General features: G+C 30.4%; 2 protein-coding genes across 3 annotated transcripts in view; one reads left to right on the top strand and one right to left on the bottom strand.

Moving 5' to 3' along the window:
• Positions 1 to 10,865, bottom strand: part of LOC141460656 (uncharacterized) — a 96,543-nt gene that overhangs the window by 84,724 nt on the left and 954 nt on the right. The gene's annotated exons all lie outside the window — the stretch shown is intronic.
• Positions 230 to 5,802, top strand: LOC141460653 (trypsin-1-like). The gene is made up of 6 exons (XM_074140867.1): positions 230 to 730; positions 1,762 to 1,892; positions 2,020 to 2,114; positions 3,147 to 3,253; positions 5,107 to 5,285; positions 5,446 to 5,802. The coding sequence occupies exons 1-6, from the start codon at positions 574 to 576 to the stop codon at positions 5,599 to 5,601; spliced, it is 825 nt and encodes a 274-aa protein (XP_073996968.1). The 5' UTR covers positions 230 to 573; the 3' UTR covers positions 5,602 to 5,802.

Raw genomic sequence — 10,865 nt, 5'->3', positions numbered from 1 at the left:
ATTCTCCAATCTTGATTTTTGAGAGAGAGTTAGTTCTGTTTATACTTGTGAGATGTAAGATTAAAAAACAATAGACTTGCAATCATCGAGAAGCAAGGTACTCAATAATTCAATCCCAGCAGTGTTATTTTTTTAGATACATTCTGTCGATATCACCTTAATTTCAGATAATATGTTTTTCTGATAATTAATAAATAAAATATATATATATATATATATATACTGGTGGCCCTGACTCTGTTGAGATGAGTGAGTTTAAATATAATTGTCTCGTGTACTTGTCTTGAAGTGGCATACAACAAACGACGCCATGAAGAATGACCTGCTGTTAGTTTGAGGAAAATAAAAAATAGATTTATATTTTTGTTCATATATAATCAAAGAAACGTAACTTTCAAGCAACAATTATTTTAATGGAATTATGGAAGAAAAACCGCAAATTCTGATAACAATCAATTTGTGTAAAATATAACAAACTATTTCTATAATCGTTTCTAATTGTTTATGTTCATACTCGGGTTTCAACTGTTTACTAATAAATTAAAGAAAACGTGAAAATAGAGAAAAAAGAAAATGTATTCAGTGTTTTTATTTGTTTTCTTAGTCTTATTCAATATTAGTTTCAGTGAAGTTTTGGTTAATAGAACTGATAAAGTGGTCAAAGGATTGGTTCGAAGGTTTTTACCACCAAATTTACAGTTTATTGTTGACGGAAGTGAAGCAGTATTAGGTATGTACCTAACATTTATAGTTTACCTACAAAACCTTTTAGTTTTAAAAAGTTAAGTAAAATAAGGGTTGATTTAAAGACAAAAGTTACATTGGGTTTAGTTACCAAACATTTCATTCATGCTGACCACATTCTTGTATAATATAGTTTGGGTTACAATTGTAACAAAAAAAAATATTATGGGGCTTCATATCATATCGTAAATAAAATTTTAGGTAAAACGATCACTCTATACACGATTTGAGTTAACAGTCTCGCCTCTACTGTTAGCTATTTCTCTAGAAAATGGGTTGATAATTTTTGGTAAAAAAAAATAGGACACTGAAAAAAACAACCTTCTTAGTGAAGAGCTAATTCTGGTAGATCAATTTTGATGAATACCTTATTAGGCTGGGATATCCTCAGTGACGCCTAGATCTTTAAAGAAGTAGCTAGTCTTACTGTACTTCCTCCTAAGGCCATTATCTAACTATTTGATCTATCGTAAGTGACAGTAAAGTGGATAACCTATCGCTTATGGTGGTGGATAAGACATTAGGTATTAATTCCTCCTAATAAAAGTAAGCCCATCTTTGAGGTTGTTTATACAGGCCTCGTGTTTATTACTCGCAGTATTGAATACTCTACTATTTGTTTGGATATGCAGTGGTGTTCTCTTACTCTATTTTATTCATTGAAGATTTTTTTTTTATTATTACTATTCCAAACTGTTTCATAGAATGTCACAAATTTATTGCTCGACAGATGTTTTTTCTATTGTATTTGACGCAAATAGACTTGGTACATTTATTTAAAGTGAGGATCTAGTTTATAGGAACTTCTAAAAAAGCTATGAAGTTCTTAAATGTATGGTTAAACCCATTGAAATCATCTCATTCTACTAACAAGATTGCTCTCATGCAAGCTTCAGCTACAAGATGGCGTTGTTTATTTCTCTGCTTCAATTTTGTTTTTTTACCGGACCACACGATATTTGTTAGATCTTTCTATTGTTTAAGTAGCTACTAATGAAACTTTTCTTTATTATTCAGGAGAATTCCCTCATATAGTCTCCTTGCAGATGGAAGGACAACATATCTGTGCAGGCAGTTTAGTAGACATGTGTACTGTTGTAACAGCAGCTCATTGTGTAAATAAGATTATAGACCCTGCGAAATTAGTTGTAAGTAAATATTATAATTTTTCAATATTTATGTTGTTCCAAAAGTTTATATACTATAATGTATTTCAATTCTCAGTAGTAAGATCTAACATTTCTGATATGTTCTCATTATAATATTGTTTTGAAGGCAGTAGCTGGGATAATTGATCTAGAAAATGGAATTAGGAAATACAGACAGTCTGCTCAAGTAACTTGGACATTACCACACCCAGACTTCTACGAGTAAGATGTGTTTTTTTCGTATTCTCTTTACCTCAAAATCCATATACAATTTTCCTTGCTTGGCTGCTTCCTTTAATCTTGACTTTCACCCACGATGAACTTTCAAGGGCTTTTCTTTTGCAGGCATAATCCTTGGGGTCTCATCCTTTTCCTTCTCTATAACAATTTACTATCCTCATTGCTTTCAAACAGTCATTATCTCTATCTATTTCTTTCTAACCGCATCTTTCTTCCCAGACATATTTCAGCTATTGTAATTACGCCGTAATTTGGAAATATAATTCCAAAAGAATGGAAAAAAGATTAAGGTTAAACAAGGCCTTAGTATAACTAGAAACTTATTCTTTATTTCAGATTGCCAATATATTGGTCAGAGCTGTGTGATTCAAATAAATGATCCAAAATTTTGGTATATAACTTCAAAGAATTAAAAAATTTAGCAATTGCCTCTGACTTTTGGCATAAATATTGTATTTTCTTCTCTTACCTCCAATATCTATGTCAGGGGCTAAGTAATACAAATGAGATCACCCAGATTTGGAAATAACACTCTAAAAACAAGAATAACATTAGGGATTGCCAGATATATTGAAATTTTTATCTCTGAATTCCAATATGTAAGCCAGTGGTGAGTGATATTGTATTTCAGAAGTAAATCTTAGAGCCCAGATAAAATAATTCTTGGGGTACTTAGTGCTTTTGATACTACAGCTTCTCCCTTTATCTAACAAACATTGGTCGAAACTTAGGTAGAAACATAGTGTAGAAAGCTCAATCTAAATACTCATTCCTTTACTTTCGGCTACTTGGTAATAAAAGAAACATTGTATGAAGTGGATAGCTACTCAGTTGCTATCTGCCGAAAATTAAGAGAACCAAACGAGAATTTCATGAAGAGAAAAAACTACCTTTTCTTTTACATAAATAATTTAGTTTTAGGCAATTCCTAAAAAAAGTGAAGAGAAAATAAATTAGGAGATACAGATTTTAAAATCAGGTTCTTTTATTTTCAAGACACTTTTATGTTTACAGAGAGTTCTGGCAGTCGGACATTGCTGTAGTGAAACTGAAAACCAGCTTTATTCGAACACTTCATGTGGACAGTATATCTTTACCGCCTTCACATTACGAACCTAAAGGTACTAGTAATTCGTTTCTAATAGATAAGTTTCCATTTTGGGTAAAGAGAGAGGCTATTAGAAGCAAAAGCCTTGTGTGAAACAGTCTAGAATAGGCCTATTTGATTTACTCCCTTCAACACTATAAATCGATCTTAAATTAAGCCCTTATGTCAAATGGTTTTTTGTTTTTTTTAAATCATTTATTTAGTTACAATCAACGCATTTTGCGTTATAAGCAACAATGATAACAATAAATAACAGAATAACAGAGTGGAGAAGTTACCCAGTGGTAACACTCCAAAAACAATTTACTTTCTACTGACTCTTTTCATCAGAGAGGAGATCGCGAGGCCACTGTCTTTTAAGACGTCTGGAAGTGTTGTCTGGAAATGTTCTGGAAGATAGATATTGTACCAGTGGATTGTGATGTGATTGTTTGTTAAGATGGAATTTTCTGTATCGTGTTTTTGCAACTTGTGTTGCACGAAAGGAATGTTCAAGTCTGTGTGAATGGTTTGATTGGTGACGTAGAAAGGAGCGTTTACTATAGAGCGAAGAATTTTAGATTGCAAGGACTGGATCCTTTGCAGATTTGAGCGCTTGGTTGAACCCCACAGTTCGATGCCATAAGCCCAGACTGGCTTTAGTATACTTACATATATAAGCCTTTTGTTGTCCAGAGTGAGTTTTGATCTGTTGTTGAGTAGTCTTTTCAGTTGTCGGAAGCGTCTGTTGAGTTCTGTTCTCTTAAGTCGAGTATGAGGGCTCCATGTGAGTCTTCTGTCAAGGTAAAGCCCAAGGTAGCGGACTACGTTGACAGCTGGTAAAGGAATAAGATTGTAAAAGACAGGAGGAAGAGTGATGCGTCGAAGAGTATGTCAAATGTAAATAAGAAATGTGAATGTCTGTTATAATGAATTAGAGCTACTTGTGGATTTGTTAAAATCAAATAACAGTACACATCAATTATGGCATCAATTATAAATATTAGCAATTGTCTCTGAAGTCTAAAGCTATGCTTATCATTTAGCCTAGTCTAGGCTGTTGCTTTTTAACTGGTCGTTCAGAAAATAAATTTTATCATTCAAGCATTATTTAATAAAATAAAACTCATTTTCTTATTTTAATTTTCATCATGAAACTATTAAAATAAGTTTGGTTTAGAATAACTTTGGGTTAAAAACATTTAACTTACCTTGAATCTAATTAAAATTTGTGTTTTGTGTTACTAACATTGTATTATCATATGCTTTGACTCGTTCCATTTATTGGATGTGTAAAATCTTTGACTATGAAATAATTACTAAAGGAAAGGGAACGGTGGGGGACGCCACCAACCCTCAGAATACCTTCATAAAAATGAACAAATATATTTATTTTATTAAAAGAATATATAATTAAAATAATGCTCAAAGGGACACCTGACTTAACAATTGTTTTAATACACCAGGCAGTATAATACAGGAACAAATGTCTATTATTAGTTACAATAAAGAAATATATATATATATATATTACAGGTGGTTGAAAAACAACATAATCATGGTCATGACCAATTCAGTATTGAGTTTTAACATAAAGAAACGTGCACGAGGTTTTTAAGACCTGACCGGAAAGAAGCAAACATGGCGGCACAGTCACACTTATACACTACTGCCCATAAAGTCATTCGACACTCCTGGCTCAGTTGAGTGCCCAAGGGCAACTGGCTAGAGCTCCCAGGCACACGCTGGAGCCTTCCTTCCTCTTCTCCAGTTCTGCCAACTGGGCAATGATACGCTATTAGCACCAACAGATAAATTCTAGGCCGGGGGGCCGCACATCACTTCGAGGATCGAACAGGATGTATTAATTGTTTTTTCTTTTTCCAGGTTTTGGAAGAGTTGTTGGCTGGGGAGCAACCCAAGAAAATAAACCGTTCAGTAATAAACTCATGGAAACTATTTTAGCCATTTTAGAGCATGATAAATGTGTTTACTATTATGGAGATGAAATTGATGGAACAGTATTTTGTGCAGGCCATCTGGCCCGATCTGAAGATACTTGTCAGGTAATTTATTGGTGTCATCTAACTAGGATTTAGTAATCTCAGTGGAGTTTCTGGTATGAGTCTTGAAAAGAATGGTCAACATGTCAAAAGTGTATCTTTGCAATCGAATGCAGGGCCAATCAAACTGATTACCCAATTTAAATAAATTATTATTCTGCAGGGTGATTCTGGTGGACCCCTTATCTGTGGTCCTTATCTTTGTGGAATAATTTCTGCAGGAATTGGTTGCGGAAAGACTGATGAAGTTGGCATTTATACTAAAGTAAGCTATTTCACTAAATGGATTAAACAATATCTGGGAACAGATTATTTGTAATGAAGAATTTTTGGCGCAATAGATTGCTGTAAAATAAACTTCCTAAATAACCATTATAATAACCAGAACATAACAATAGAAATAGATATTTTCTAGTTTGATTTTATTTTTGTATTTTCAATTCAGAAAAAAGATTATTTGTTTATGTTAAGTGGAGTGTAAAAAAATGTTGTATGATTAAAAATGTCGATTTGATCTTTATTATGAACCTTTTTAAGAGTTCCTTGGAGAGAATGGCCTTGGAGAAGAAGATAGAACATGAGCTGACAGTAAACGATCTGGGAACGATCTGATCAGATAATTGTTTTGGAGTCAAATGTCCAAAAAGGAGATATGGCTGTTATAGTGGCAATTATTCTATGTTCATAAAAAATAAATTTAGAGTCACACTGATTCCTATTAATGCCCATTTGATTAGTCATTAGTCTTTGCAAGAATCATATCTTGGAATAAATTGAATCTCAAGAATAAAACATTCGAATCCTCCATCTGAATATAAATGTTAAGTAGACTTGATGGATCAGAATCATATCTACTCCACGAAATAGATTAAAAGAAAAAGAAGATGTTAAATATTTTGTTCAACCTCTCTAATCCAAGATCAATGATGAAAAATAAAATAAAAGATACAAAGAAAGAAAACTTAAAGATGGCTGTCTTGAAATAATGATTTTGTTTTGGTAACCTCGGACAAAGCCAATCCAAGTGCGCACACTTACTTTATGTTGTAAATTTTAAATCATTTTCTAAAAAAGCAACTCCTCTAAATTCTTATGTGCTTTGAAATATCTTATTAATAATAGTGTCCATACACATCAGTCGTTTGGAGGTGTAACCCCTTTTAAAACCAGTTCTGAATTCAAGAAGATATACAATTTCATATGGATGATATAAAAAGTAAGTTGACAATCCAAAAGCTAATGGATTCGAATAACGAATGCATTGCTTTCTATTTTCGGGAATAGTAAGGAGTACGAGACTGAAAATTCAGATCATTCAAACATAAATGTTGCTCATTGATTTGCAATAATATTTTAATCAGTTATTCAGGAAACTCAGAAGCAAACAATGTGTTTATTATTGAAGGGCTGAAGTTAGAACGGATCGAGGACTATGGAAAATTGTATCAATATTTATTTGAAGACAAGAAATAATGCCTTGCACTTAAAGTTATGCATATCTTTATCTGTAATATACAGATATTGGGCCTTTTATCTTCTGAAAATGGTTATGCATTTCTATTTAAACCATCTATGAGATGTATTTCTTATTTTCTGGTTATAATACATATTTAAAGACAAATTTCACAGTAAAATCATTGACACTATACATATTGATAATAATAAATTTATTATTAACGGTTACAAGATTTCTATTGAAAAAGAACTTTAGAATTATTAGTGACTTTTGAGGCCTTAATTATTATTGTTGAATAGGAAACTAATAGTTTAATGCTTGCAACAAATTGAAATACCCCTAAAAGAAATTCTTGTCAAACATATTTCAATCACCACGATCGTTTTTGAGACTTTAGTGAAGTGGCCAAATTCAATTAAACTCGCTGTATAAAAGAATTGTGTAAAATTAAAATAAAATAAAAAATAGTCTATTGTAGTTATTCGCTAATCCGGGCTAACGATTTAAGAACATCTAAGAGGACCTACACCGCACAAATAATAAAGCCTCTGATACTTAATAATATCTATTCAAATTGTCCAATAACTACTTATTTATTCTTCAGCAATTCATTTTTTTGTTAAATGAATAAGTAGTTTTATAGTAGTGAGTAGTAGAAATGTAGGAATAGGCAAATATTAACCAGATTATAGGTAGCATAATTTGTTATGCTTTAACAATAGGCCTGAGTACAACTGAAAACTACATTTTAATGCTATCTGGCGTACGTAGCGCAAACTAAAATAGTTTTAGAGTTTGCCACTAGATAGCATAAGCTACATCTTTCTGAATGTTTTCTTCTTCATTTTTTAATAGAGCATAACAAACTTTGTAGTGTTAAGTAAGGTTAAAGTAGATTTCAACAACAGTTATACATTTAAACCGATTAATTATCGTCTGATAATGGATCAAAGTGCAAAATCTGTAAAGAATTCAGCAAACGGACAAAATCAACTATACATTTCACATTCAGGTAATAAATGTTAATACTTAGTGATATTTCAAAATCAGCAAGTTTCGAGATATTATTCAAAAAAAATACCTTCTTTTTATTATCTCTTTTATCTTGGTGTGTTTATATTAGGTATATTGATATTATTTTTAATTTGATTCAAGTGGTTCTTTTTATTTATTCAGTATTTTTCCTTTTTCTTATTCTTCTATTTTTATTTTATTTTATTTTATTTCAAGTGATATTATACTCGTATTTTGTTATTTTGATATGTAATCAACGTAGTAAACTCTGGCAGACGGCATTTTGCCATGCTTTTGATACTTGTTCGCCTTTTTCAGTTTTGTTTTTTCTTAAGTTTTATTTCTTTATTTATTGTTTGTACATTTAAAAAATAATAAAGTATTATTATGATTATTATTTATTATCTCTTTTATCCATAAAATAAAAGAGAGGTTATAGTGAAGTTAACTTTCTTTTATATTGTTTACAATTGTTTTGGTTAATTATTATTGGCCACAAAGATAGCTTACTTTTTTTTTTTAATTGCTCAAAGCATTAAATTTCATTAATGATGTTTATAATTTTTATTTTTCATGATAGATTAATGTATATGTATATGTTTTATTGTTTAATAGCTTGCTGAAATGAGCTAAGTGATTTATACTGCAGTCAGGAGCTATCTATCTTCATCCAATGCTTTCCATTTCGTCCAGCAACATGCCGATAATATTAGCTGATTCTTATCAAGTCTATTCTGGAGAATAAAGAAGTCAAGAAAATCTACCTTCCAATCTGCCTGTGTGGGACTGTTCTTCAGGCAATCTTATCTATTATTTAATACGTTCTAATTATTACACCATAAACTAATGCTTTTTTTTTTTGATAAATAATCTTTCTTTTTTAATGTGAATCGATAATAATTTAATTTTCAATCTAATAAAACTATTCTTTAGCCAAATTAAACCTTTTCTCCTCAGAATATTAATGTTGTTTAAATATTAAATTTATTTATGTTTATATTTAAACTAAATAAATGTTATAGTTTTTAAACAAATGAAATAACTGTTAAATTAGTAAACCAAGTTCTTAAAAGCATTTATTTAAAAGTGTATGTTAACGGTACTACATTTATTTAGCACAGATTGATTGAAAGATGATTGTGGTACTAGAACAGTTTAGTAGCAGAATAAATAAAAACATTTAATTTAAATAACTTTATTTTTTAGATAGACAGTATTAATATTCTATTATATTTATATCATATATAACATAACGACATTACGAAATTCGTGAAAAAACATAAATACAAAATAAGTTCCTAAAAAATCCGTCAAAGAACGCTACTTATTAAAAATTTAAAAAATAATTCAAGTTACACTTATCGAAAAAGTTAATAAATAAGAAATTAATTCAAAAAAAATCCTCAGAGAGCACAAGAAATATAAAAAAGTTAAAAAATAAAAAATTAGTTCCAAAAAAATCCGTCAGAGAGCACAAGAAATACAAAAAGTTAAAAAATAAAAAATTAGTTCTAAGAAACTCTGTCAGAGAGCGCTACTTAACAGAAAAGTAAAAAAGTTAGTTTCAAGATTAATTACAAGGTAGCACTGTTGTACCTCTCTCTGTATATACCTTCAACATAAAAAAATTCTCTTCAGTACGACTTGAATGATGAAGGGGGTTATATCGCTCGTCGCTCCAAACAAACAGTCTAGTGCTACATCCCTGTCATCAAACATTAAAGTATCACATACACTATGTGCCTGTCTAATCTAACAACTATCATAAATATAAATGTAAATATAAAAATGTAATCTATAAAAATTGAAAAAAATCCGTCAGAGAACACAAGAAATACAAAAAGTTAAAAAATAAGAAATTAGTTCCAATAAAATCCGTCAGAGTGCACAAGAAATATAAAAAGTTAAAAAATAAGAAATTAGTTCCAACAAAATCCGTCAGAGAGCACAAGAAATACATAAAAGTTAAAATAAGAAATTAGTTCCAACAAAATCCGTCAGAGAGCACAAGAAATACATAAAAGTTAAAAATTAAGAAATTAGTTCCAAAAAAATCCGTCAGAGAGCACAAGAAATATAAAAAGTTAAAAATAAGAAATTAGTTCCAAAAAAATCCGTCAGAGAGCACAAGAAATACAAAAAGTTAAAAAATAAAAAATTAGTTCTAAGAAACTCTGTCAGAGAGCGCTACTTAACAGAAAAGTAAAAAAGTTAGTTTTAAGATTCACCACAAGGTAGCACTGTTGTACCTCTCTCGGTATATACCTTCAACATAAAAAAATTCTCTTCAGTACGACTTGAATGATGAAGGGGGTCATATCGCTCGTCGCTCCAAACAAACAGGCTAGTGCTACATTCCTGTCATCAAACATTAAAGTATCACACACACTATGTGCCTGTCTAATCTAACAACTATCATAAATTTTATAAATGTAAATATAAAAATGTAATCTATAAAAATTGAAAAAAATCCTTCAGAGAACACAAGAAATACATAAAAGTTAAAAATTAAGAAATTAGTTCCAAAAAAATCCGTCAGAGAGCACAAGAAATACAAAAAGTTAAATATGGAATTAGTTCTACATCTCTGTCATCAAATATCAAAGAATCACACACAGCATGCTTGTCTAATCTAACAACTATCATAAATTGTTTGAATGTAATTACAAAAGTTAGTCCCACCCTCCCACCCTGCAAATTTCACTTTCTTATATAGTTTGGATGTATTATTGCACACCCGACAAGGAAGATTTATTTTTTGCATTTTTCTCAACAGAGAACAATTTATTTCAGCTCACTTCCGGTATCATTAATTAACACTTACCTCATGCCATCTAATCGCCATAATGCTTTATTTAAAAAAAACACAGAGAGAGAGTAATTGAAAGAAAATAAGAAAATTAATAACAAATCAACTTTAGTTTAATCTTTCTTCCAGGAAGCGGTACAATCACTGTTTATATTAACATTTTTCCAAAACCATTATTTCTTCATTATTTTGAAAGTCGGATTCAATATTATTAATTTTTATCGATTTATTTTAATTTCTTTATACTAATTAAGAGGTTAAAAGAAAGAATAAATACAATATTATTAATTATTTCATGTTTTAT

This window comes from Rhodnius prolixus, unplaced genomic scaffold, assembly GCF_049639745.1.
Source record: "Rhodnius prolixus isolate KJV_2025 unplaced genomic scaffold, Rpr scaffold_6, whole genome shotgun sequence".
Taxonomy (NCBI): Eukaryota; Metazoa; Arthropoda; class Insecta; order Hemiptera; family Reduviidae; genus Rhodnius; species Rhodnius prolixus.
The sequence above is the reverse complement of the archived record's forward strand: the minus strand, read 5'-3'. Positions and strand labels throughout refer to the sequence as shown.